The sequence below is a fragment of the Neofelis nebulosa genome, chromosome 12, assembly GCF_028018385.1.
Source record: "Neofelis nebulosa isolate mNeoNeb1 chromosome 12, mNeoNeb1.pri, whole genome shotgun sequence".
Lineage (NCBI taxonomy): Eukaryota > Metazoa > Chordata > Mammalia > Carnivora > Felidae > Neofelis > Neofelis nebulosa.
Genome location: NC_080793.1, coordinates 21,450,661 through 21,478,386, shown reverse-complemented (window position 1 = coordinate 21,478,386; position 27,726 = coordinate 21,450,661). Strand labels below are relative to the sequence as shown.

Sequence of the window (27,726 nt, the reverse complement as noted above, 5' to 3'; positions counted from 1 at the left end):
TAAAACTGTGTGTTGCTTTTTTGCTTATCAGATTGGAAAAGATAGAAAAAGAACAGCCACATTTAAAAGCCGAGGGCATAATTTAATTTACTCCTGATTTGTTGCTATTTTGCCCATAGAATGGACTTTATAATTTTTCACTCGTGTAAAGCTTTGCTCGCGTTATTAGAAGAGCAATAAACTTTTTAAATGATAATTGCAAAGACAGGTCAAGTGCAAAACTGGGTAAGGAGCCAAACGGTGCGCAGGACGGAGCCCCCGCTGCGCTGGCGACTCCAGCTGGCGCGCCGCCGGCTCGGGGACCCGTGGGTGCGCCCCAGGCCGCCCGGAGTGAGGCCTCACGTGGGGACCACAACTCCCAGGCACCCGCGCGCCCGCCTCACCCCGACATGTGACCGCGCCGCCCGGGTCGCGATCGCGGCGGCGGCGGCTGGACGGACTCGGAGCTGGGAGCCCCGAGCGAGCAGCAGCAGCTCCAGCGCCCGCTCGGCACGCTCACCTCAAAGGTGAGTGCAGGCTCCGCCGACAGCGACGACGCGGGGCGGGTGGCCCGGGCGGGACCCTCGAGTGCCCGTCGCCCCTTGGCCGGGAGCGAGCCTTGGGGGGACGCGGGAGGCGGAGCTGGCGGTGGCTTTGCTTTGGGGTTTTCTCTTATTTGTGCCTCCCGCTGGGAGTCAGTCCGGCCCGACCGGACGAGCGGTGGAGGCACGGCGGGTGAAGACGGACTTGGCCGAGGGTTCCCTGCCCTGGGGGCAGTGACTTGGCGGAGATTACGAGAAGGCCCCCATCAGGAGCTAAGGCCCGGTGCACTTCACGCACCGAGAACACGCCCGGGGGGGGGGGGGGGGCTCTCTGTCGCGGCTAGCCTGTGGTCTGAATCTCTGGGGGGAAAAAAACCCCAGACCCAGGTACTTTCCATCTTGCCTACATTTGGGTAGGAAGTGGCATTTCAGACTATTTTTTTTAGGTGGAGTTCACCTGGGAGAGAATGACAGCTTGTCAGACTCTTTGGTCTTCGAAGAAATCGTAATACATCCCACGAAGAATGTCATAGAATTGAGGATACAGGAAGCCAACACTGGTCACTTAGTCGAAGGCTCACCCCCTACCTCCTACTGGGTTTCTAAAAGGGGAAATAGAGGGGAAGAGACGGGCAGCACAGGACGGGGACATAAGCTCCCCCCTGAACTCTTGGGTTTATAAATGAGAGAGCGCTTCTCAAAGTGTAAGTAACCGCAGATGAGAACGTAAAGAAAACAAGTCCATGATTGCTCTCTTCTTCACCACAGCCTCTCCCTGCTCAGGGTGGGGCCCTGAATAAGGCACAGATAAGTTAGACGTGGGGTCTGGAGGCTGAGATTCCACCCAAGTGGGGAAACGAGGGTAGGGCGCTGCCTCATGCATATCTGACCACAGGGCCCTGTTTCACTGAAAAATGCAGCCCCAACTCAGAGTATTGCTGATTTGAGTCTTGTTCTCCAGTTGAAAAGGCAAGGGTAGGCGAGGCTTTGTCTTCCCCCGATTCTTCACTCCCCAGTAGGTGGAACCACTCTCCGGGCACTTCCAGCTTAGAACATACTAAACTCCGTCTTCCCCCTGGCTGCCTCCTGCGCAACCCCCCCCCCCCGCGCCACCCCCTGCTTCAGATGTCCAAGCCATCTGTCTTCCTGGCTGGGTTAGGTACCTCCCCAGGGGGCTTAATCCCCAGCACCCCCAGGAAGCATCCTCTGTGCCTCCCTTGCACTGAACTACATACACCTGTTGTAATGATCTCTTCCCTTCCCTCTCCCCTGATGGATGGTTAGTTCTGTGAGGGCCAAGGACTTGTCTCGTTTGTCTCCGTATCTGCAGCATCTGCATCCCTAGCAAAACGAAAATCAATGTTTGTCAGCTGAATTACATTTATTGCTCTGTGGGTGTTCAAGTCCACAGCAAAAGTTGTTTGAGGCTCCTGAGAGCGCTGGCCCAGGCCCAAGGATGATAGAAGGAAGCCAGTTAGGGAACTTCTCTGATTAACTAGCCGTTGGGGACATTCCAGTCATGCCAACCGCTTTATTAAGTGAACCCAGAGAGGGGGCATATGGTGCAATACCCCCTCTGCTCCCAACGCAGAGATGGTGCCCAAGGCTTCTGTTGAAGCTGAATGAGTGTAACTCCAGTGTAAATGGAGTCTCACAGGACGATTGGTGCTTGTTTGTTTTCATATGTCCATCTTTTGTGAACATTTTGCCAAGTCAACGTATATGCTTTTGAAATCTTAACAAGGGATGTCTGGCTGGTAGGACTCAAAATGATTTATACTTTCTTTTTGGTACTGTTTCAGCTTTTTACATTAAGCAGGTACCCCTTTCCCATTAGGGGTATAAAAAGCTATTTTTATCTCAGAATTCTTCAACATGATTTTTATATGATTCCTAGGTTTCCCTTTTCCTCTTATGTGGTCTTGGGCAAATCCCTTCCCCTGCTGGGACTCATTTTCCCCATCTGGGAATGAGATGGAGGTAGAGAGGGGCCAAGTGGGACCAGATCAGTGTTTTTCACACTGAGTTTCTGCAGAGCTCGGACCTCTCTCCCCTCCTCACTCAGAACCCCGGGTTTTATATGGTGGAGTTACAAGGAAGATTTTATTTGCCAATGATCCCTGGCAACACACACACACACACACACACACACACACACACACACACACACCAAAAACAGAACAAAACAAAACGGAGTTGAAAGCCAGGGGACTAAGAAAAAAAACCCTTTGAGAGAAAAAAAAAGTGATGCCCAGCATGGTGACTATAGTTAATACTACTGTATTGTATATTTAAGAGTTGCTCTTAAAAATACAAGATCTTAAAAATTCTCATCACAAGAAGAAAATCTGTAACTGAGCAGTAATGGATGTTAAGCTAGTCTTACTAGCTGATCATTTCACAATATATACAAATAGTGAATCATGTTGTACACCTGAAACTAATATAGAGTTACATGTTAATTATATCACAATAAAAGAAACTCTCTAAGGACACTCTAGCTCTGACATTTGGGGATTCTAATACTTGCCTTAGAAGGCAAAGCTTCTGTCATCTGATCCCACTCAGCCAGGGTCCCCTTAGCTGGCGGAGCCCTGACGGTATTTGCAGAGCCGCTGCTGAGGACTGAGGTCCTACTTACCCAGTGATGAGAGAGGACCTTCCTTTCCCTGAGACGGTGGACTAATATTGATCCCTCCGGCTTTAATGTTGCCGGACACAGTCATTAAGCCTGGTGTGGGTATTGAGAATCGCCACCTGGCTCCCTTCTTGTCCTCCTTTCTTGGCGATCGAGGGGAGCATAGCATCCTGGAATCCTGGCTTGGCATCCAACTAGACCCGGCTTAGAATCTCAGCTCTGCCAACTTCCTAGCCTTGGCACCTTCAGCAGATTACTTAACTCCTCTGAGGCTAGTTTACCCAAGTTTCCTTTCCATGAGATGGGCCTAAATGTCCCTGTCACGCACAGGGCTGTTGTGAACGGAGATTATGTATAAAGAACCCTTGATGCCCCCCGCCGACACAGGATGGGCAAGGCGCTCTTTGAGAAGGGCACTCGGATGGCGGCTGCGTGGTCTGTGCTTCTGCCTTCCTTCTTTCTGCGAGGTGGAGAGCTCATCGAGGGCAGAGATGTTAACCTTTGTCCAGAATGCTGGGCACAGAATGGGGTCACCAAATGTTTAATGTAAAATGAGCAGACGGATGTGGAGCACAGCGTGGAGACGGCGGCATTGGCCCCTCCAGGATACACATGGCTGGAACAGAATGGCTAGGGCCCAGGGTAAGAGAGGCAGCCGTTCCACAGTCCGGTGCTTCCCCACTGGGTTTGGAGGGCACAGAGGGGACATGTCAGCGAGACCTGACAACACCGACCTGTGTGGTAGTCCCCACACCTCACTTCCACCTGGAGCAGGACCAGCTCCATGATAGCTCTGCTGTGCACCTGCTGTGGGGCCTCGGGTGCGTCCCTGCCCGGCCTGGCCTCAAGTTGGTCCTGGGGACAGCTAATGCCCCTTCCTGCACTTAAGACCAGTGACCTCGCTCCTCTGGGCCTTTAGGGGAGGCTGCTGGAGAGCATTAGGGGCCATGACTTCCACTGCCCTAAGCCCCCTGTAATGCAGATTCCTTTCTCTTTCAGATGCATTTCATTTTCTCCGATGAGGTGGTGCTTCTGTTTGATTTTTGGAGTGTCCACAGTCCTGCAGGTAAGAATTGAGAAGCTAGGCTTGTAGCTTGGAAAGCCTGGTAGCTCTAGGCAGTGGACAGCCTGGGTTCTCTTTATGCTCTGTGGACATTTAAGTGGGCTTAAATGTAAGGGCCTGACTCCTCTTACATTAACATTGAGCAGGAACTTTGCATTTATAATTCCATTTGCAAGCACTGCTTTTCAGATCCCAAAAGGCACCGTTATCTCACTGTCACAAAGGCCCAGAGAGAGGCCAAGGATACAGCTTTTGCCTCTACTACAAGAGAAGGAACTGAAGCCCAGAGAGGGAAAGAGACTCATCCAGGGTCACACAGCGAGTAAACCCTCAGAGCCAGAAGTAGATCGAGGTGTCTTGTCTCCTAGCACCTCCTTCATAGCATGCCCAGCGTCAGTTCAGAAACCCAGAGCAGCCGCTGCTGGCTGGGCTTCAGACGAGACACCAGTTTACAAGAGAAGGATAGGGCTTTGACTTGAAAAGGCAGAGCTGGGCCCGAATTCACGATGGAGTTCTGGTTCAGCTTCAATAACTGCATTTTAAAAGTAGAATGAAAGTGGCCCACATGCCCGTCCTTGCAGGCGTCGATCAAATAAATCACGATCATGCCTTCAGCAGGTTACCATGCCGGGGATCCCAGTCGGTAGTACCCCTTCTCAAGGCTCTGAGTCGACTGTGCTCTGCCAGGCGGTCCCCCTCAAAGCCTCTCAGGCAGGTGCAGTCAGACAGTGGCTGGGACTGGAGTCCTCCTGAAGACCTCCTCATGTTTCAGTCGACCGCTCGCTGCTGGCTGTCAGCGAGGACCTCAGCGGAGGTTGTTGGCCGAAGCCCTCCGTGTGGCGTCTCCTATGGCCCCCCGGTTTCCTGTGGCAGGGCAGCTGGGTTCCAAGGAGCGAGTGTGTCAAGAGAACGAGGTGGAAGTGCATGGGATTTTTAAGACCCAGCCTTGGAAGTCACAGAACCTCACTTCCACCTATATTGGGTGAGGAAGTCACAAAGGTCTTCTCAGCCTAAAGGGTGGGGGGCATGGACCCCACCACTTGATGGCAGGATGCTGACATTATAAGCAGAGCACGTTGGCAGGGATAGGGTGAGGTGGCCGTCTTTGGAAAATAGACTCTATCACAGACACTATGAAACCCCAGAAATAAGGCAGATCTGTGTGAACTAAGGGGAACCTCTGTACAAGGTGTACTTGGATGGCGACGTCAGATGCAGAAGAATATGCACAGACAGGATGCTGTCGTTCAGACAAAGGCTTATATTGACAGCGAGGATCCCTGGAAAGCTATGGAGGAAAACGCTCCAGGGAGACGACTGGGGTTTTAGGGACTGGGCTGGGAGGAAGACTAACCTTTCACTGTATACCCTTTTGCACCAGTTGAATTTGTACCATATGCATGTAATTACATGTAATTTTATATTTTAAATAACCTGCATCTTTTGTAGATGATTTCCTCCTGGGAGCCCAATAAAATAACTATAGCTGGACCATTTAGTATCCCTCCTCTTGTCTTGTAAAACCAAAGTAGCAATTAGCAGCTAATTTTACACAGCAGCCCTAGTAAGCACTTAATGTTTTCCATAAAATAACTTACTGGTTCCCCCCCCCCCCCCCCCCACTATTATACAAGCAATAAACACAGTAGAAACTTTGGGAAGTTAGGTGAGAAGAAAATAAAACTCTCTTATATCCTGGGGTGCCTGGGTGGCTCAGTCGGTTGAGTGTCTGACTCTTGATTTCGGCTCAGGTCATGATCCCAGGGTCATGAGATCGAGCTCCATGTCGGGCTCTGCACTGAGCATGGAGCCTGCTTGGGATTCTCTCTCCCCCACTCCCTTTGCCCCTCCCCCGCTCATTCTCTCTAAAATAAATCTCTTACATCCTAATTTGCTAAGATGATTATGACTCCTTTGCTGAATCTCCCTTCTTCCAGACTTTTCTATGTACATACTCATAAATGGAACCTCACTGTACATGCTCTTCCCTTAACAAGAAGTCATGACAGGGGACGCCTGGATGGCTCAGCCTGTTGAGTGTCTGACTCGTGATTTCAGCTCAGGCGGTGATCTTGAGGTCGTGAGATAGAGTCCCACATTGTGCTCTGTGCTGGGCGCGGAGCCTGCTTGGGATTCGCTCTCTGCCCCTCCCCTGCTTGTGCCTTCTCTCAAAAAAAGAAAAAAAAAAAAAGCAGTCTTGACAGAGACTTGTGACCCCTGCAGGGGGAGCAGCTGGGGGCGGTGGCATGTGTTTTCTTCACCCTAGGACCCTACCTTTCCCAGAGGGCTTCTCTTCCTGACCTCAAAGCCATACCCCGATAGGCCAAAGAGAGGGAAAGAGACAGTGAAGTTCTGAGCCCACGGCAGGGGGAGAAGATGCGAGAGAGGCGGATGGGATGGATTCAGAGGGAATGGGTGGAGGTGGTCTCCTGCCTCCTATCCCAGGCCCCAGGGGAAGCTGCCAGAAGGCGACCACGGCTTGCCCGGCCCGGTCTCTGCAACTCGGCTTCGTTTGACAGGCATGGCCCTTTCCGTGCTGGTGGTCCTGTTCCTGGCCGTGTTGTACGAAAGCATCAAGGTTGGCAAAGCCAAGCTGCTCCACCAGGCTGTAGTGAGTGTGTCCGTCCTCTCCAGCCAGCAGCTCACTGAGGAGACAGACCAGGATTCTTCAGCCTCAGACTCGGCCCCGGTCAGCAGAGCCCGCCTCAGGTAACAGGCACAGTGTGTGGGGAACGGCAGAGTACTACTCACAGTCACCCTGAGAGAGAGGCTGGGCCCACAGGGCATTAGCCCCACTTCACAGAAAGCAAATCGAGGCCCAAGGAACAAAACTTGCCGAAGTGCTTACCGTGAGTAAGTAGTGAGGACACCTGATGCCCAGGCCAGAGCTGTGAACAGCCACTTGGGAGGCTCAGACCTTCAGAACTCTGTGCAGGCCTCTGCCTAGCAATACGGGTGTCCACCCGGCCCCCTTCCAAATCTCAGCAGTTTCTTAGGTCACTAAGGTTTCCAAACCCAGGATGGAATCTGCAGCCGTCCCTACACAAGTAGTAAGAATTGCTGTCGGCAGTGGATCCATCTGGGTCAGGGAGCCCCCTCCTCCCTCCTCCCCCTCCTCCCCATCCCAGTCTGATAAGGCAGTCCCGTAGGGTCCCAGTTCTGCCCTCTCTCCAGCTCCAGCCGTGCGTCAGGAGCCTGCCTGCTCCTTACACGGGCGTCTCTACTATACACACCCACCCTGCAAGGGAGGCATTCTTATTCCTGTTTCCCTGATGAGGAAATTTCAGTTCAGAGAGGTTAAGTTATTTGTGTTAAGTGGCAGAGCCAGGAGCTGATCTGCCACCAAAGCCCATGTTCTTTCCATTGTAGTATTGCCTCCCACAGTAGATTCAGAAGGAAAAAAAAAATCTGCTTTACTGATTGATGAGTTTGTATTATCCTTTATCAGACATGACAGAATACATGTCTCATTTTCCCTTTTGCCTAGGATGCCAGGAAGCTCAGAGCTAAATGTAGTAAAGAAGTGATTATCCAAGGCTCGTTGTACAAGGCCCTGTCCCGTCAGTGGTTTCTCATAGAGCTCTTTGAAAAGAAATCTCTTCTGGGTGAAGCATACAAATTACAAATAAGCTGGTCCTGTAACTCAGCTGCTCTTTCTGCTTCCTGACACCAGCTCCTAGCTTCCAGCTCATTACCAACATTAACATGGCTCTCCTTTTCATCTAGGTGGTTTTTCTGTCACTTTGGCCAGTCTCTAATCCATGTCGTTCAGGTGGTCATAGGCTACTTCATGATGCTGGCTGTCATGTCCTACAACACCTGGATTTTCTTCGGCGTGATCCTTGGCTCTGCTGTAGGATACTACCTAGCCTACCCACTTCTCAGCATGGTTTAGCTGGTGAGGGCTCTGCGGGCACCGAGGGCTAGAGAGAGCTGGGCCCCCTCTTCCAGACATTGAAATTCCAGCCCCATGTCTCCCGTTTCTTCTGATGGCGGTTCCTCTCCTCGCTCCCAGCTCTTGGAGACTTTCGGCTGAAGCCGGCACTTGCTGCCTGGAGTTTGGAGGCCACCGCAGCTACCTCTGTCCTCAGCCATCATGCACAGGGCCCGGGCACGGTCATTTTGTGCCTTAGTAAGGCTTCTGTGGCCCGAGGGAGAGTGGAGAGACCAGAACCTGGGGACAGGGTTGCTGAACCCATGATGATTTATTTCTGTGACTCAAAAATTAAGAATTTCCAAAGATCTTCAAGACAGGGAGATGGGTTCTGGGTGACGAAGGTCATGGAAGCTGGATACCTTCTGCTCTCGTGATTTGTGCCTTATGTAGAGGAGCATCTTCCACTGGCCTTCCTGACCTCTTCTGTCTGAGGGATGGAGACCACACTGGCTCCTTTTTCTCACTTTTCTGCCTTTGGGACACATAAAGATTGTCCCCTGCTGTGGATCATGAGAACAAACTAAGATTTTTCATTTTCCCCATTGAACCCCTGGTTGGCAATTTTGCACATTAATACGAGACAAAATTTTTAATGAAATGACTTCATGTTATTCATGATGGACAGCAACTTCTGCTGGGAACTGTTTCTCTTTCTTGTGGGCAGAGTGAGTGACAGCAGATTAAAGGCAGAGGAGCTGGACTTATCCTCTGGATAGGGAGCTTCTCCCATCAGACAGCACTGCCTGAGGGAGGAAGACAGTCTAAGGGCTTGAGGTGTCTGGGGCACTTTCCATGGCTCCAATGCCTCCTTTGATCCGGATCCTTCTTTTATGCAGAACGGAGAACTGCACTGAATATTCAATACTTAACGTTCTCTATTTATTACTTCCTGCTCAGCCATAATCATCTGGTGGGGAAACATGATTTCATTCACTTGAAATACTGGGTAAGCCATGGGGGTTGCTGACCGAAGACACAATAAGCAATCAAACCAAAGCATTACATTTGTAGACTTAGATGGAACTCTCCAGATAGTTCACGTTACAGAAAAAGGAAATAAGAGACCCAGGGAGGGAAAATCACTGCTGTATACTGTAATGTCTGCGTTCAAGTACCTCACGGGCTAGATGGAAGACGGTCTTAAGCTTTGGGGATTAAAAAAGAAATATACATTTTAATAAATATATATATTTTAAATGACGTGTGACCATTCTTGTGTTTCTCCTCACTGAGACAGCAAGCACAAGCCGCCCCCCCCCCACCTTATAACTCAGCAGGAGCTGAGACTGAGTCTGTGCACCTGCTATGAAGACAACTCTGTGCTCAGGGAAGCCAGCCCTGAAACGCCACGCACTCAGGCAGACACCCCACAACCTTAGCCGAGCCGACAGTCATTCTTATGCTCACACACCAAATACTGACTGGGGGCTGTGCCGTGAGAAAAACAACGGTTTGTCACACAGACTGCAAAGCACCTTCTCTCCCTAGGCCAGAAGCAAAAATACATCAAACCCCCCTCTTTAATTTACAGTGACAACAGCAACAGAAAGTATGTGCCACCTTCAATATTGACCAGCACAACCTCCGCGCCTCAGCAGGAAACTGGAAGGCTGTTCTGTGTCATGACGGATGGAAGGTTTCCAGTGTCCAGTGCGGTCTCGCTGATGCAGCCTCAACGTATCCAGTTATCCGTGCTGAGCGGCTAAGGCTCCCTCCCCTGGGCACTGCTGAGATGAGCACTTCCATGGGTGACCGGCAACCTCTTTGGTTTGATACAGCCTCTAAAGGTGTGTGGGGCCTGAACAGCACAGAAGGCTTTTAGAAAATCTATGCTCTAGAGAAGCTAGGTAGACTAAGCATGTGGACATTCTTCAGGGCCAAGTCACAAAAGGTAGCACCTTCACTAACCTGAATTTTTAAAAATTTAACAGACACCTAGCTTTGTACATGCCAGTGTCCTAAGCACTTTACAGTATTAACTAATTTAACCTTCACAACAAGGTAGGAAATCTGTCCGTCTCAGAAAAGAGGAAGCTGAGCACTGTGAGTGGCAGAGCTAGGAGGCAGGGCCAGGCAGCCTGGCCCGAATCCGCTCATCAGCACAGATGAGGGGGAGGCTAAGAGAGTAACTGGCTAGGACCACATGATGCCCAGTGGCACGAGGCTGACTGTATGTAGACTGTGGGGACTGAAAAGTCCGTGCTTTGTATTTTACCATAACAGTCCAGAGATTCTGTTCCAGGAGATCTGGGATGGGGCCCAGGAGCCTGTATTTCTTACAAGCACCACTGCCCTCTTCCCTCAATGCAGTGATGGTCGCCACCATGGTGGACCAGAGTCCAGGCTCTAGAATAGGCTGGCCAGGATCTGAATTCTTGTCCTCTTGCTTCATAGCTATGTGACCTTGAACAAATTAATTTACCTCGAAGCCTCAGTCTCTATAAAATGGGGTAACAGTGTCTTCTGCAAGGGCCATGGAGATGAGACAGTCTGTATAAAGCACTCAACAACAGAGCTGAGTCAATGGTAGTTCTGTTGCCCAGCCCCACTTATGGCAGACAAGCTCACAAAAGATCCGTCTTCACAAAGGATGGTGTCAGGCCATGGGAATTCAGGAGCCTATCTTACAAACATTTTAAACCAGGGAACGTTTTTGTTAAAATTATTCTTTTTGAAGACTGGTTGCATGGTCTTTGGAAGACGTAAAATGACCACGTATATTTTCTCACTACTCTTCTCAGCATTTGCCCTGGCCCTGAGTCCACAGGGAAAGGAAGCTGCTCTCAAAGAGAAGAATCAGGGATGCCTGGGTGGCTCAGGTGGTTAAGCATCTGATTCTTAAGTTTGGCTCAGGTCATGATGTCAGTCGTGAGATCAAGCCCCACACCGGGCTCTGCACTGAGTGTAGAGGCTACTTGGGATTCTTTCTCCCTCTCTCTCCACCCCGCCTTCCCTCCCCCTCTCAAAATAAATTAACTTAAAAAAAGGGGGGGAGGAGAATCAGTCCCTCAGGTGCCATGATGAATGATAATGCAGCGTTTGGACCCTCCCACCTTCTGTCCACGGCTTCCTAGGGTGCAAGACTGAGTGTGCCAGATCAAGCGAACGAAATGACGGGTTCTCAGATAACCACGATGCCCCAAGCCTTCAACGGCTGGGACGAATGGGGACATTCCTTGAAAGCCTGAGTTCTGGGGTACCCAGGGAGTATGTCTTAATGCTTTTGTGCATGTTAACCAACCCAGGTCTGTTACAACTCTTACCCTGAGGTTCCCAGAGAGGAGCACGGCCTGCCTTAGCACCAAATTCGATTTCTCCCCAAGAGCTTGTGTCAAGTTCCATTGCAGACATTTATTTGAGTTTTGTTAATTTCAAATATTCATTGACCTCTTGTATCAGATTTAAGGCAGAGAAAAGATACATGTCCCAGGACTGCAGGGAAGGCTGTTAACCAAACCGGGGTTTAGACAGTGTAATCCACCCTGGGTTCCACCAGGGAGACCTCACCCGAGGCGACAGGTTCTGTTGCTGGTGCACGGTTGAGCATCGGGAGGCAGATCAGTCTGAGTTAGTGAAGAGACTAAAAAGCTCACAAGAGGACGGGACTCTTGTAGGTGACTGGCTGGAGGCTACCCACCAGCCTTTCCTCCCAACGGGACACTGAGGCGGGACCCCAACGTTGTGAAGACAGGCTCACGCTCCTCTCGGACCAGCCGGGCGGGGCGCTCAGAAGCTGGGGAACTCGGATATCTGCACCGCTGTCCTCAGAACGCTCACCTTCACCTCCCCCTGTGGCTCGTCTAGACCCAGGGCTGGCTGTGCAAAATCGCGCTTAGGGAAGGGGCGGTAGAGAAACCTTTGCACCGGTTTCCTGGGGCTTCATCCCAGCCAGTCAATGTCATCATCATCGTCATCATCTCCAAAAAGGGGTGTCGGGGGCGGGCGTCCCTTCAAGCTCTGCCAAAACAGGAAAGAGTAGTCAGTCCTCACTTGTCCCTGCACCACACGGCCTTTCCGCCTGTGTGAGGGGAAGTGAACTGACACCCGTTCCCGGCTCCAGGTTGGAAAGGAGGGTGTTGGTTACGGTTTTACTGAAAGGACTAACCCCGAGGCCATCAAACCTGGGCTTCCAGATAAAGCTGAGACAAGCAGGCAGAGAAGGGAGGCGATCTTCCAACACAGACACAAGAAGACCAACTTTGTTTGGCTAATTTGGTCATTTATTTGTGAAACACATGTATCGATTTGACAGGTTTCTTCTCATGCAGTGACTTACACATTTCGTGTGGGAAAAGCAGGGTCGATAGGGGAGAGATGGGAGCAGGAGGAAGAAAGAGAGAAGCAGAGCAGCCCTAAGGGGAGAGAGAAGATGAAGGAAGATGAAGGGAGGCTGGAAAGAATACAGCTCCATCCGAAAAAACATTGCTGTGGCCCATGGTGGCCTGTCTGGTTCTAGATGTGACCCCGCCATTTGAGAGAGAGTTGAGTTCAGCGGCTTGGCCACATTACCAAGTGGAGAAGCCAAGAGATGAAGAAAGCCCAGGAACACAGGGCCACGGCCCCCGCATCCTTGATCTCACTGGCCCTTCCCTCGCTTCCTCCACCCGGGTAGTAGGAAAAGGGGGATTAACGGGCTATGGAGGAAATTCCCCTACTTTTCATGACTTGAGCTCCTGGCCTTTTCTTCTGGCTTGGTGGGGACCAGGTCCCATGGGGGCAGCAGGGATTGACGCCGGAGAAAGGCACGCACAGACCACCCCCTACTAAGATACTTCCTGCTCTGAGCTACCCTGGCCCAGGGTCAGTCTTCACAGGGCCGGCCAAACAGAAGGCAGCATGATGTGGTCAAGGGTGCCTGGGCTGATCCCATCTCCACCACCAACTAACAGACCTTGTGCCTCTCGCTGGGCATCAGCTAGGTGATCTCTACGCTCTGACAGTAGTGAATAAAAATGTGGCTCACTGCTTCTGTTCTATTCCAGCTCTCCATTTACCAGCATGATAACCCTGAGCATGTTATTTAAACTTGCTGAGCCTCAGTCCTCTTTCCTATAGAACAGGATAAAAGTGCCTACCTCACTGGATTAGTAGCGTATTCAATGAGAATGTCTGTGAGGTTTTCAGAGTACCCCGGAAATAGGAATTAACTTGGTAGTATTCATAGTAATACCAATAATATACTGCTAGGGGCGCCTGGGTGGCGCAGTCGGTTAAGCATCCGACTTCAGCCAGGTCACGATCTCGCGGTCCGTGAGTTCGAGCCCCGCGTCAGGCTCTGGGCTGATGGCTCGGAGCCTGGAGCCTGTTTCCGATTCTGTGTCTCCCTCTCTCTCTGCCCCTCCCCCGTTCATGCTCTGTCTCTCTCTGTCCCAAAAATAAATAAAAAACGTTGAAAAAAAAAATAATAATAATAATATACTGCTAATTAAACACTCCAACTATTTAGGGCAGCCACTTGGGATACTCAATTGGTTTTTCGTTCTTATTTTCAAGTGCAGAATTCATATGCAGAATTCCTGAACGGAAATGTAATTGTTGAAGGCTAACAGGAGGAAATGGTGCGTGTCCCGCAGGGGCACAGGCAGGAGGGAAAGGTTTTGGTAGATGCAAGCCAGCTCCTTGCTCTGCCACACCCACTGGTTCTGGCCAAAGGCAAAGCCCACTCTGGCTGACATGTGAGGGGAGAAAATGTGCCCCCAGTCACCGCACGTTTCTGTCCTTGGGACAGGCTGAGCCTGAGGCTGGTGTGTGTTCTCCATCCACACCTCCTCTAGTGACATTCCCATCAGAGCAGCTGAATGTCCTAGTGACAGCCTGGCGTTGCGGAGTGGGGACAGGCTGCACGGGCAAGCTGCTTCCGGCCGCCACCCTGGAGCTCTGTAGAGCGAGGCTGTTTTCTACCCTGGGTGTTGTGGTGACAAAACAAGACAGCAGCTTGGAAAGCAGGCTGGGGAAGCAGAAAGGCTCAGAAACAGGTGCCCAGTTCAGGAGGAGCCCAGCTCTGCCACTAATTCCCTCTGTGGCTTTGGGTAAACCACCTTTTGGAGCCTCAGTTTCTCTGTCTATGAATAAGGATGCAAGACAAGACCTTCCAAGTCCCTTCAGGTTGTATAATGCACATGGTCTCTGAGCAGACCTGAGGGAACCTGAGGCTGTAGCGTTTCAATGCAGGACTGAGCGGCGCAACTTCCTTCACTGACAGTAGAAACCATTCCCACATGGACAGAGATCGTGATCCTTTTTCAGGAGTGAAGTGGTATCTGCCCATCCCCCCTCTGCTTACAGAGCTGCCCCCTCCCAGCCCCAAGCCTGCTCCCACAGGGCGCTGCACACAGAGCCCAGGGTGTGGGCCACCCACAGACTCCGGTCCTCTTCTCAGGGCCAGCGGGGAAGGGCCCCCAGGTAGTGGCAGGAGAACTCGGCAGGGTCTGGGATTTCCTTACCACCTCATCTTCATCCTCCTCGTCAGGCTGTGCTTTGGGCCTTGAAACTTTCAGAGTTGCCCCTTTAAACAGTTCATCTTCTTCATCCCCAGGGAGACTGAAGGAAAAGTCAAGAAAATCAAGTCACAGACAATGTTGCTGTTCCTGTTCCAGCCCACGGCGCCCACACGAGGAAAGAATTCAACAGCTGTGATGACCACCCAGGAACTCCTCCCGCCTCCATGCTAGCCTCTGGCGCTCCTACTCCCTTCATAACCTACAGCCAGCGTGATCTTTTAAAACGAATATATCAGGCCGTGTCACTTTTTTGCTTAAATCCCTTTAGTAGCTTTTCATGGTAAAGTCCAAACTTCTAAGAGTGATACAAAATCTCACATGACTCGGTCCCTACTTCATTCTCCAATCTCAGGTTAACACCACTCTCCTACTTACTGTGCCTTCTTTAGTTCCTTGATTGTGTCATGTCCCTTTCTACCACAGGGCCCTTACACGTGCTGTTCCTGCTTTCTGCAGTCTCTTCCTCCCACTCCTGGCATTGAAGGCTCCTTTCCATTCTTTAGGTCCCAGTTTAAAGACTGCATTCTCAGAATCCTTCCCTAACCTCTCTATCTAAAGTAGAATAATTCCCCCTTTATTCTCTATTATAATAATAGAGAATTTCTTTTTTTAAGCACTTATCATACTTTTATAATACATAAATATTTGTCTGTCTTCCCCACTAGACTATAAGCTCCTTAACTCAAGAACCAAATCTGCCTTGCCTACCACCCTATCACAGTGCCAACCACAGAGCCTCTCACATTACATGACTGAATGAATAAGTGAATCAGACAGTCCACCTCTGAGGATGCGTTATCAGCCCTAGAAAAACCAGCGGCAACCTCCACGTGCAGCCGCCTTGTTCTGGAAACCCTGCTGAGGCAGACATACCTGGTGTGCTGAGAACAGCGGTTGGGTCCGCCTGCTGCTCCAACAGCTGGAGAACCCGCCTCTGCACCCCCTGGCTCCCTATAGGGAACAGCGGAGCCAGCAACATCCTCGTCTTTCTTGAGCTCTGGAGGCTGAGGCTCTTCTCCTGGACTCTCGGACCCCGAGGCTAGTGGGTCCCCCTTCAAGAGGTGTGAAGTCAGGGACAGTCTCGCAGTGCTTTCTGGCTCCTCAACACAGGGATTTTCCAATGGGCTGGCAAGTGTCTCCTCGCACTCAGAGTCCACAAGTACGGGGCCCGGAGGCAGAGGGGGAATGGAAGTCGGAGGCCCCAGAGCTCTCTGGGAGGGGCCACAAGTCAGTTCAGGTGAGAGGGACCCCTCTTCTATCTCTGAGAGCGCCTCTGCTTCTGAGGGCTCCCCTTCCCTTCCCTGTACCTCTTCCTGGGGAGTGGGGAGGACCCGAGGAGGCGGGGGGACAGCCTCCTGGACTGCCTGCTCCGGTGACAGTGAGGGGGACCCCTGCATCTCCCTGCTCAGGGGCGCTGGAGGCGGTCCAGCACTGCCTGAGAATGAAGGTTGCCGAGGCCGCTCTTCTTTCTCCTCCTCCTCTTCTTCACTGCTGCTCTGTCCCCTGTCTTGCTCGTGTTGGTTTAACAGCTGAAGAGTCACCATCTGTTCAAAAGCCAAGGAGGAGGAGAGGACCGCTAAGAGGAAAACAGCAGGCATTCCTATCACTTCCGTCCCTGGTCCCTGTTTACACAACTACTCATGCAGCTCAACTGACTTTGCCTCTTCCTCTCACAGGAGGCTGCCCTTAGGTATCCAGATAAAAGTCACTCCAATTATCCTAATTATTGATGAACAGTCTGGAATACCTTTGAAATTTATGATCCCTTGGAAGGTACTTAAGCAACAAGATACCCGCTTCAGTGAAACAATCAACAGCCGGCCACACCTTGATGGTATTCATGATGGTCCCCAGAACAGCCCTGCCATTGTAAGATTCCTCCAGCTCGAACTCTCCCCGTAAGGACTGGAACACCTGGTTCATGATCTTCTTGACCTGTGTGAAGACATGAGGAGAGCGAAACAAAACTTGTATGCTGCCAGAATGGAGTGATCAAGGGACGCGTGTCAGCTCTAGAGAGGCGTTTGGAGGGCTGAAATGAAGCCTCCTGGAACCGATCAGACAACACAGCTGGTCACGAACTGAGACGCCGAAGGCTGTCACTGTGGAGGACGATGTTAAATAAGGAACCGTGTTGGATGGAAGGGCTACCAGGGACAGGCGAGCTGTGACACGTGTGCCCACAGCTGCTTAAACAGCATTTATTGCTGCTTCTTCCCACCATGGCCACCACCGGAGCTGCCGTGGGCTATGAGGATTAGTGGTACCAGATGCTGGGCACGCTCCTCACTCTTGTGAATTAGAGGCACTTCCCTTATCTGTCAAAACCTCAGGATAGGGCCCTCTGGGCTTTGCCACCAAAGTGACGGGCTCCAAGGGGTTAATTTTTACTTAAGTCAAACAAGTGGTCTATCACTAAAGGCAGAAAATAAAGCTATCAACACAACACATTGGCCACATTCTTTCTGAATGCCTGCTACGCTCATCAATCCCCTGATACGACCTGGGCTGCTTCTTCGAAATACTCACCTTCTCTGAGGGGTCAGTGGCAGCAGCTGCAACCCCAGACATGTGGGACTTGTTCTCCAGGTCTTTGGTGTGCTGTTCATTTTGCTCTGTCAGGGCTGTGACCTGGGCCTGGAGGGCTAGACACTGCAAAACAACCAGACCGTGGCCATGGCCTCGGGAGCCTGCACTGCCAGATCCAAGTCAGGACACCCAGGAGGACCAGAACCATCCTAAGCATCAGTGTTAACCTCAGGAAGGTCTGCTGGTGTCCATACGCCCCGCCCACCCCAGGCCTGCTGACTCAGGGCATTCTATTTCCTCATCACTCAGCCTCAACTCACAATTTCGTCTCTGCTTCCCCAGTAAGGCCACTCGCACTGTTCTAACCAGGTCAAGAGCATGATGAGAAAAGGGGGGATGTAAGTCCAGGGACACAGACATATAAACACCAGTCATTAGAAGAAGCCTATTCACCTGCAAGACTGCCTTCATCACCTGTGCGTCCAAGATTTTCAACTAGATACTGTAAGGGTGGACAGTGACCTCCAGACGTGGGGACTTTCATACCAAGACCCTACCCATCTTCTAGCTCTGTCATTTTCGTGCCAATGAGTCTACCATACCCACGCCCCATCCCATCTGTGTGCTTCCGCCCAGGGTGTTCTGCCGCCTTCTTCACCTTCCCGAGGCCACTTGTCCTTCTTGGCTCTGCTCCCTTAGGCACTTCCTCTTCTGCGCCTCACAGCACTCAGTGCTGATCTGTGTCTGTCTCCCTTTCTTGACTGTGAGGTTCTCGAGGGCAGAGTCCTTTGTAAGCCCTTTCCCTAACGGTATCTGGAGTCCAACTGGCACTCAGTAAAGATTTGCGTCATAAATGACCAAATAATGGAATTAAACACCTTCCAGAACACTAGTGCTGCCTTTTCTCTCCGAGGTCACAGACCTGTCATCCCAAATCAGTAAGACTACTGACAGACCGGAGAATTGAGCAAGTGTGGTTTGGTTTTGGTTTTCGAGCTGGTAACATCTTTTAGGTTCAAAAGAATTTACGAGACTCCACGTGTTCACGTCACATTAAACGTGCCAAGCTGTCTGGCCCAGGAGAAACACCTACCTTTTCCTGAAGGCGGAGCAGCTCCTGCTGGCTGGCGTCTCTCTGCGCACACACTTCCTGGTACTGCAGCAGGTGTTCATCCTTGGCAGAGGCCAACAGGTGTTCACATTTTGCTTCCCACTGGGTCTGCAGCTCAGCCTGTACGAGAGACAGCTGCCAGGAGAATGGAATGACCGCATCCCGGGCGAGAGCCGTCACAGCTAGGGAAGCCCATCTTTCATTAGGCAAAAAGAATAAGCTAACAGCCCAGACTTCATAGGAACACAACTATTTGAAAGACCTTGATTACTTTCAAAGTAAATGTACTTTGTAAACGTAGGGACACAGATGTCATTGGCTGTCGGGAGTCTAAAAACTACTCCAACCAGATAAAGGTGTGACTGCCCAGCAAGGTTGCGAGAGGACAGGACCGTGACGTGATCACACTTTTCAGAATCTGGGCCCTAAACCTTACAGGTTCAGAAGAAACAGTTTTGTCAAAGTTCCCAGAGGTGACCAAACTGAGGGCACCAATTCACTCAACAGTTAGACGCACAAATATGAATTTATGAACTTACAAGGAGAAAGGTCTCTGTCAAATGGACTAGAGATCCAGGTGTGCCCTGCCACTCTCCCGGGCTTCCCCGCCTGATTTACCCAAGTAAATCCCTTTTTTCCAAGGATGATCATGTACCTGAAGGCCTATTTCCAAGTGCGTCAGTTTCCCGTTACCTGCTCTGCAGCTGCTTGGTCTGTGGACACCCGAGCCTTTTTCAAGAGCTGCCGAAGCTTGTCCAGTTCCTCCTGGTAGGACTTACGGATTTCATCGATCTCCTCCTCGGCCCGACAGCGCTCTTGAGCAGACTTCTTTTTCCTTTCAGAGAGGTTCTTAGGAATAAGAGAACCATCGTCAGCTCTGGCTGTTTGACCGAGGATCAATGCAGAAGGTGGTGATATTGGTGGTAGCTTTGGACCCTGCTGGGTCCTTCTGGAAACAATTCAACGTTAAATTTAATTTTCCTTCTATATTTAACATTCTCAGCTACTGGACGAGAAAAATTGTGACAAGAAGAAAGGAAAACAAGAATGGTTTTATCTACAATTCTATTAAGAGATGGTAAATATCTTAACAGTGTAAGAGCATAGGGAAGTGGACACTTTCATACCTGCTAGTAGGAAAATAAATAGGTATTCTCTCTTTGGATGGCAATTTAGCAGTCCTGTGAAAGGAATTTCAAAATATACACACCCAGGAATCTCACAAATTACCATTTATCTTAAGGAAGCAATAAATCATGCCCACAAAAACTGTGTTACAAGGGTGGTCACTGTAGTGGTATCTGTAACAATGAAAAACTAAAACAGCCCCCCCAAAAATCAGAAGGAATTAGGTTAAAAAAAAAAAAAAACTGGTAAAATCAGAAGAAACTGAAAATGAAAACCAAGATTTATCCCCTAAAAAGGAACCAGGCCACAAAGCCCTTACTAAAGAGTTTTATAGAAATGTCAGAAACAGTTTGTTCTTTTCATATTTAAACTGTTCCAGAACAGAGGAAAAAACCAGGAATGTTCCCATTTTGTTCAATGGGGCTAGTTTAGGCTGACCTTAAAATTTTAACACAACAAAAGATACTACAAATACTAAATAATATTTGTAACATCTCTGAGTGACAAAGGATGAACACCCTCAGTAATGTTTATAAATCAAACTAATATTACAACAGGAAAAGAGAGCAAAGGACATTAAAAAGAAAATTTACAGAAGAAATACAAATAGGTATTAAATATATGAAAGCTTTACTACTAACAAAAATACATGTTAAAACAAGACAGCATACCGCACCTATCAGACTATGAATATTAGAAAAACTGACATAAGCCGAGGTGGAAAGAATATAGAGAAACGGGCTTCCACAATGCTGGAAATGTAAGCCAGCATACCCTTCTTTGAAAATAATCTGGCAATGTGCATTTTAAAACTTTAGATGTGTAGCATTTCCTGTGATCTAGCAATTCTAATCCAAGCAATCAAGGTTATGGAAATGCTCAAATAAATTCACAAAAAATAAATATATAATACAAGGATGTCTACAGCAGCAATGCCTGAAATTGTGAAAAAACAGAAATATAAATATCCATCAACAGATGAATAAATAAATTATGGTATAACCTCACAGTAGACTAGACTACTATGCTGTAGTTAAATGGAATGAGAAAGTTCTCATTCTTAGTAGTACAATGTCCAGGATGTTAAAAAAAAAAAAAAAAAAGCATTAAGCATAATTATCTTATCGTTAAAAAATGATCCGTGTACATATATGTATGCGTAAGTGCAGGTGTACATATGTTTTATACACACAGAAAACAACCTGCACGGATAATCATGCGTTGTTTACAGTTGTTACCTCTAACGCTGGAGATTGGAGAGGAAAACAAGATAAATTTTATTTTTGATTTTATACTTTTCTGTCTTATTTGTATTTGTTACAATGAACACATGCTACTGTTAACATTTAAAGGAAAATAAAAATGTTTATTAAAAGCTGATCCTGGGGCGCCTGGGTGGCTCAGTCGGTTAGGCAGCCAACTTCGGCTCAGGTCATGATCTTGCGGTCCATGAGTTCTAGCCCCGTGTCGGGCTCTGTGCTGACAGCTCAGAGCCTGGAGCCTGCTTCATATTCTGTGTCTCCCTCTCTCTGACCCTCCCCTGTTCATGCTCTGTCTCTCCCTGTCTCAAAAATAAATAAACGTTAAAAAAAAAAAAAAAATTTAAAAGCTGATCCTGGCCACCTGGGTCCAACAGAGAAACTTTAGTTGTAGAACTCACCTTTTCCAGAGAATCTTTCTCAGCTCGAAGATCTGCCAGCTCCTCCTCCAGGGAGGTCACCTTGAGCTCCAGTTGTCTCCGGCTTTGCTTTTCACTTTTGAATTTGGACTGTGCTTGCTCAGAGGTTTCCTGGAGCTCTGGGATATAACGACAAAGAGACTACTAGCCACACAACCAGGGGCATCCCAGCCGCTCCTCCAAACCGCACCCCAAGGTCTCCCAATTCAACCACGTGAGCGCCTTCCTCTCACTCCCTTTGGCACCAACTCACTGACCAGCAAAAGGTGTATCAGGTCACGAACCAACACCCTCACCGACCCATGCTCATTTCTCTGTGTGTGTCACCTTCTCTACAAAATTGAAAGGAAACATTTGAAGCAGTCCGAAACCACTGGAGACATGTATCACTGCCACAATCCTCTTTCAGTCATCGGCTCCACACACTGAACTGATCTTTATTTAGCTTTAGTCCAGGCCCTGTCTCACTGCCTGGTAAGATACTCCCAACCTTCTTGGTAGTTGGGACATTCTACCAAGAGTTTGCTTTTAAAGCACCAAACAGGGGGGTACCTGGGTGGCTCAGTCAGTTAAGCGATCGATTTTGGCTCAGGTCATGATCTCACAGTTGATGGGTTTGAGCCCCATATCAGACTCTGTGCTGACCGCCCAGAGCCTGGAGCCTGCTTCCGTCTGGATTCTGTTGTCTCCCTCTCTCTCTGCCCCTCACCCACTTGCAGACTGCCTCTCTCTCTCTTTCAAAAATAAATAAACATAAAAAAAAAAAAATCAAACAGGGGCGGCTGGGTGGCTCATTCAGTCTCTTGATTTCAGCTCAGGTCATGATCCTAGGGTCATGGATGGAGCCTTGTGTTGGGTTCTGTGCTAAGTGTGGAACCTGCTTAAGATTCATTCATTCTCTCTCTCTCTCTCTCTCTCTCTCTCTCAATCTCTCTCCCCCCCCCACCCTCCCGACCAGCTCACACTATCTCTCTCTTTAAAAAAAATAATAAAACATAAAACATCAAATAAATGCTCAAATAAAGCTATTTGTAATATTTCTTAAAAAGGTAACACCTCGGGCGCCTGTGTGGCGCAGTCGGTTAAGCGTCCGACTTCAGCCAGGTCACGATCTCGCGGTCCGTGAGTTCGAGCCCCGCGTCAGGCTCTGGGCTGATGGCTCGGAGCCTGGAGCCTGTTTCCAATTCTGTGTCTCCCTCTCTCTCTGCCCCTCCCCCGTTCATGCTCTGTCTCTGTCTGTCCCAAAAATAAATAAAAAACATTAATAAAAAGAAAAAAATTTAAAAAAAAAAAAAAAAAGGTAACACCTCAAAGTTACATTTGTTGGGAAAACTTTTGAGACCCTTATGGCGCTTTAGAAGTAATCGTCCTAGGGCATCACCAAAGCAGAAAAGAAGACATCTGTACAACATTCAAATCTAAGACTGTCCCTCAGATGCACCCAGGGGACACTCTAAAAGGGAAAGGGTATATCTTCAAGGTATCACTCCAATGACTGACATCAGTGTTTTTAGCTCTTTTCAGGCAAGCAAACTTTGCTTCTTCCCAGTTCTGCTGCTGCTCCAGCTATGCCCCACCTCCAGTCCCATCTGTGCCTTCCACATTTGTTCCTATACACCAAGGTGCATGAATCAGGTGCATGAAGCACTCTGGGCTTCCCAAATCTTCTATTCAAGGCCCCGTGTCTTGAGCAGCACCTTTGTGCCAGGCATTGAACTAACACTAACTTGGAGAAAAGGACTTAGCGAAGATGAGCAAGACACCATCCTTGTCCTCCAGAGGCTTGTATTCTAGGAGGGAACACGGACATGTAAATCGTGCTGATCTAAGGCTAACTCTGATAATGTCAGAATAACGTACTTAGAGGTAAAGGATTTTAAAGGAAATCAAATGTTGTAGGAAAAAAAACCAAGAAAGTTTCTGAAAGAATGAATTCTGGAGAATTAGAGGCAAACATTGGTGACAGCAGACACACCAAGTCCAGGGAAGAGCATGGAGGAAGAACAAGACAAGAACCACAGGATGGGCTGAAGCTGCAGCAGGCTGGTTAGGATGTCCAGAGCCAAGATGAACGGAGCAACATAAGAGGAAGTAGGCCAAGCTGGAGAGCCAGACTGAAGGGCTGGAGTCCACCCTCTAAAAAGAAGGCAACCGCCACAGGAAGCATTTCTTCCTTAAACTTCCAATGAGTCACGAGTTAGAGGAACCCATTAACTCAAAGGAAATGAAGGCAACACCGGCCCAAACAAAGTAGAAGAGTGGCGGCTGGTCCATCCAGACGGGTAGTCCATTCTTTAGTTGTCCTTTATGTCAAGCAATCGTGTAGGTTGATACAGGCCTACTTTCATTTTTGCCTCAGTCCCTCCCAAGCAAAGTTCATGAGCGTCATGACAAATGGATGGGGAGGAAGGACACGGTTGAATTCCTTTTTATAATAATAATAATAATAATAATAATAATAATTGTTATTATTATTATTTATTAAGTAAACTCTACCCCCAGCGTGAGGCTTGAACTCACGACCCTGAGATCAAGAGTCACGTGCTGTTCTGAATGAGCCACCTAGGTGCCCCACACTTTCATTCCTGAAGCTTAAACGGCAAACGTCACAGCCCCTCCACCAACGACGCACCTGAGAGCTCTGCCTGCAGTTTGACGAGCTGGCCCTTGAGGAGGTCTGTCTCCTTCAAGCTTTCTGTCAGCTGTATCTGCAGCTCCGCTTCCTTCTTCTGGTGAGCGGTCACCTTCAGCTGCAGACGAGAGACTTGAGCGGTGGCTGCTGTTAACTCTTCTGTCACCTTGGCCTGAATAGTAACAAAGTATGACGCCACTTCAAACACAGCTGTCCCTTGCCTCCAAGTGAGGACCCAACCGCACACACTCTGCTGACTGAACTGGCAGGAAGGGAGCTAACCCTCAACATGCATTAAACCGAAATCAAGCCTTCAATATGCGTCTCTGGTCCATGAATTCCCTTGCGGAAATCCGTCCTTAGGAAGCATTCAGCGAAATTACAAAAATTTTGCCACGAGATCTTCACTGCCGATTGTTTCCAGTTGCAAAAGAATGGAAAAATAAAATGCTGGGAAATGGGCTTGATGAAGCAAATTGTGATACATCTATCCTGCACGCAACTATCAAGAATGGGCTATGAGAGAAGACGTCGGGGACAGAGCCACAGCCTACTATTAAATGTTACCAATCTGATACGTGAGAAATGGTATCCCTGCCCGTTTTCTAACTTTCCTAGGATAAACACGTATGTTTTTTTTTTAATAAGAAAAGGATCTTTTAAAATTTAAACTGAACACCTTCAACACCGTCAACTTGTGAGTTTGCAGCTTCTCCCTAGAGGTCCTGACCACTGGCAGTATTACGATGGAAAGCTCAGCCACATGAGAGCAACTGTGCTGGGGGTTCTTGGAAGAACAGAGCTAACAAAAGAAGGAAACGTTTCAGTTTTTCTGAGGGCTAAACGTATTGCAAACGGTGCCCTGGATTGGCCTAAGAGAAGCTGCGTGTGTGTGCTCGAGTAACATCCGGCGAAACCACAGTGATTACCCTGGAGAGCCCTCTAATGATAGTCTGTGCAGTACACGTGATGATTAAGAGGACGGTCAACGGAACAGAATGGTAAACAAGTGACAAATACCACAGTCTCGTCACCTGAACTGATGTGCTCCCATAAAAGTGAGGAGAAATGAGATGACAGGAAAGGCAGTGAACAGTTGCTCGGCTGGTGACCAGTCTTGATTTTGGACAGTGAAGTATTGATGTGGTTGGACCATCTCTCCTATACTATTACGCTGCTACTCCCGTTCCTCCTCCTGTACTATCTACTTGTGCATTTATAGTTGTTTACTTTCTTACTGTCACTTTTCCCTTCTTATGGTATTCACTGCACCCCTGCAGATTTAAGCTTTCCAAAGCCTTTACTGGTTTTCTAGCTTACGTTTAAAAAATTTTTTTTTTAACATTTTATTTATTTTTGAGACAGGGAGAGACAGAGCATGAACAGGGGAGGGTCAGAGAGAGGGAGACACAGAATGTGAAACAGGCTCCAGGCTCTGAGCTGTCAGCACAGAGCCCGACGTGGGGCTCGAACTCACGGACCGCGAAATCATGACCTGAGCCAAAGTCGGCCGCTTAACCGACTGAGCCACCCAGGCGCCCCTCTAGCTTACGTTTAAAACCTGATATTCTGGGGACACCTGGGTGGCTCAGTTGGTTAAGCATCTGACGTCGGCTCAGGTCATGATCTCACGGTTTGTGGGTTTGAGCCCCACATCAGGCTCTGTGGTGACAGCTCAGTTTTGGATTCTGTGTCTCCCTCTCTCTCTGCCCCTCCCCTGCTCATGCTCTGTCTCCCTCTCTCTCTCTTTCTCTCTCAAAAATAAATAAAACATTTTTAAAAGTTTAAAAAATAAAATGAAATAAAATAAAATAAAATCTGATATTCTGGCTCTCCTAAAAGTGGGGGAAATAAAGCAAATTAAAAGTGTATCTAAAATAAAAAGAAACAGGCTATGAATGAGTATTGAGAACCCCCTGACAAAGACTCTCTCCTTGACCAAACTTCAGTCAGACTCCTCTGAGTCCCTGACCTTGGCCTCCCATCCTGTCTGTGGCCTGCCCAGCCTAGTTTTAGCAAGAATCCTGCTATGTCCATTCAGAGACAACCCCTGTCCTTGATATCTGAACAAGTTCTTCATCCTCGACCTTTGGTATCTCAGTCCTTGGCCTGTCATTAGCAAGAATCCTACTAGGTCGGTTTAGCCAAGAATCCCCCTACCCATGATGTCTCCTCTGAGTCATTTTCTGGCACTGACCCTCACTCTGCTCCTTAGCTATAAATCCCCCATCTGTCCTTACTGTATTTGGAGGAGCCCAATCTTTCTCTCCTTCTGCAACAATACTGAATAAAGTCTTCCTTACTATTTCAGTAAGTGCCCAAATAATTTTTTCTTCTAACAGTATGAGACCTTTGGAGTGACCTCTAAGATACTTATTTTTGCTGTGTGGTAGCCTTAGGTTTTTACCTGTTAAACACAGAGGACAATGGTATCTAGAACTTCCAGAGAGAAGAGGGGTTTTCATCCGCCCCAAGTAGAAAAAAAGTTTTAGTCACTGTCCTGCCACATGTGGCCTAATGGGACCTGAGCTCACACAGCACCCACAGAGCATCATGTCTGTCTGTGGCTCGAGAGTTCACAGATATCAGAGCGAGGGCCATTCACAAAGGACTCACAGCAGCTAAGACCACTGGAAGGGCTGTATGTCCCTGGAGGGGAGGCAGTGGGATGGGTGGTCCCTCCCTCACCAAAGGACAAGCAAAGTCAAAGGTCACTCAAAAGTTCTTTTCGGCTCAGGGCCTTACCTAGAAAGGCCTGTTAGAAGCATGAAAAGCAATACTTTCACCCAAACACACATGTGTGCGCAGAGGAAACAGTGAAGGGATGAGTAATAGGAAAGGAAAGCAAAGGCAGGGAGAACCAAGAATTCAGAAAAACAAGTGAAAAAGAGCATTCAAGTTAGAGGCAGGAAAATGGTACCAAAGAAAAATGGCAATTTTCCTTTCCAAAAGGAAAAAGGACATAGCTGACTGGAAGTGAGGCCCTAGGCAAGTCTCTGACTCTCTCTGGGTCGCAGTTTGATCCTCTGTAAACCAAGTGACCTCCGACAGCTCTTGCATTAGTCCAGGATTTTATGTGGAAATACTAACCCTGTCACAGAAAAAAAAAAAAAAAAATAATGATTAATTCCATTTACCAAATATCCACTGAGCACTCAGCCAAAATTTTCTGAGCTGTGTTTGAAGGCAGAGAACTGTCTCCAGGGATTAAAGGACCTCAATTATCTCCCTTTAGGAGAATTTTCACAGGGACGACTGCTAAGTAAGAAAGACGTGGAGCAAAAGACAAGCGGGGGAGAGTTGAGCCTTGAAAGTTCCCCTGGAATAAAAGTGGCCAAGTGAGGCATGTGGTACTTGGTACCCGCCCACCAAGCCCTGTGATCCTTAGTCCAGGAGATGCTCTCCGATGTGCGGAAGCAGGCAGGGTGCCTAGAACCTGGTGGGTACTTAACATACTGCAGCTGCTACCACTGTTATTATTACTAATGTTTCTGCTCTTACAGACAGAACATCTACCAGTTACAGGCACCGGGCCAGGAATTTCTGTTTATCAATACAAATCACGTGGGTGGATTAATAAGCTAACTCATGGGGTTGGCAAACCCTGACCCACGGGCCAAACTGGCCTGCTGCCTGTTTTTGTAAATAAAATTTTATTGGAACTCACACACACACCCCCATTGATACTCAGCATGAGAATCACATGGTGAAATTACTAAAAACAAATGTGCCCAGCTGCCACGTCCAGAAATTGCCGCAAAAGAAACCACTAACAAGAGCAGGGTCCTTAGCTGGCTGTGCATCAGAATCAAAAGGAGCTTTTTAATAGTTCAGATTTGGCTTTCGGCTAGATATCCTGAATTAGAATCTCAAGATGAAGTTTAAGAAAATGTATTTTTTAATCAAGCATCTCAAGGGTTCTGAGGCAACCAGACTAGCATTTGGGAACAACTGATCTAGAAGTTCTAGTAATCATTTTAGACCTGAAT

The 27,726-nt window shown here is 48.7% G+C and overlaps 2 protein-coding genes and 1 long non-coding RNA gene across 9 annotated transcripts in view; 1 reads left to right on the top strand and 2 right to left on the bottom strand.

The window, feature by feature from the left end:
• Positions 1 to 373: 373 nt before the first annotated feature.
• On the top strand, positions 374 to 14,918 carry SLC31A2 (solute carrier family 31 member 2). 4 transcript variants are annotated; one of them, XR_009251471.1, is made up of 5 exons: positions 374 to 506; positions 4,159 to 4,225; positions 6,742 to 6,931; positions 9,691 to 9,946; positions 14,695 to 14,918. XR_009251471.1 is itself a non-coding variant. In XM_058694477.1 (4 exons), exons 2-4 carry the CDS (start codon positions 4,159 to 4,161, stop codon positions 9,863 to 9,865), a joined length of 432 nt encoding a protein of 143 aa, XP_058550460.1. In that variant the 5' UTR covers positions 374 to 506; the 3' UTR covers positions 9,866 to 10,671. The 4 variants fall into 4 exon arrangements, 3 of the variants coding, with proteins under 3 accessions (XP_058550460.1, XP_058550462.1, XP_058550461.1); XM_058694477.1 differs by lacking the exon at positions 14,695 to 14,918 and having other exon boundaries at positions 9,691 to 10,671; XM_058694479.1 differs by lacking the exons at positions 9,691 to 9,946; positions 14,695 to 14,918 and adding an exon at positions 7,949 to 9,356 and having other exon boundaries at positions 375 to 506.
• Positions 11,496 to 27,726, bottom strand: part of FKBP15 (FKBP prolyl isomerase family member 15) — a 58,317-nt gene continuing 42,086 nt past the window's right edge. For 2 of the 4 annotated variants that reach the window (XM_058694469.1, XM_058694472.1), the window contains 9 exons: positions 23,738 to 23,909; positions 21,088 to 21,224; positions 18,993 to 19,148; positions 18,282 to 18,434; positions 17,189 to 17,311; positions 16,487 to 16,594; positions 15,533 to 16,203; positions 14,603 to 14,699; positions 11,496 to 12,116 (listed from right to left, as the gene is read on the bottom strand). In XM_058694469.1, the coding sequence (XP_058550452.1) occupies positions 12,039 to 12,116; positions 14,603 to 14,699; positions 15,533 to 16,203; positions 16,487 to 16,594; positions 17,189 to 17,311; positions 18,282 to 18,434; positions 18,993 to 19,148; positions 21,088 to 21,224; positions 23,738 to 23,909 (1,695 nt within the window). In that variant the 3' untranslated portion in view covers positions 11,496 to 12,038. The remainder of the gene's footprint in view (positions 12,117 to 14,602; positions 14,700 to 15,532; positions 16,204 to 16,486; positions 16,595 to 17,188; positions 17,312 to 18,281; positions 18,435 to 18,992; positions 19,149 to 21,087; positions 21,225 to 23,737; positions 23,910 to 27,726) is intronic. The other 2 variants (XM_058694471.1, XM_058694470.1) reach the window with 2 other exon arrangements.
• LOC131491475 (uncharacterized) lies at positions 12,358 to 14,592 on the bottom strand. The gene is made up of 2 exons (XR_009251472.1): positions 13,591 to 14,592; positions 12,358 to 13,352 (listed from the first exon to the last, which is right to left on the bottom strand). It is a non-coding gene; the product is annotated as an uncharacterized LOC131491475 (long non-coding RNA).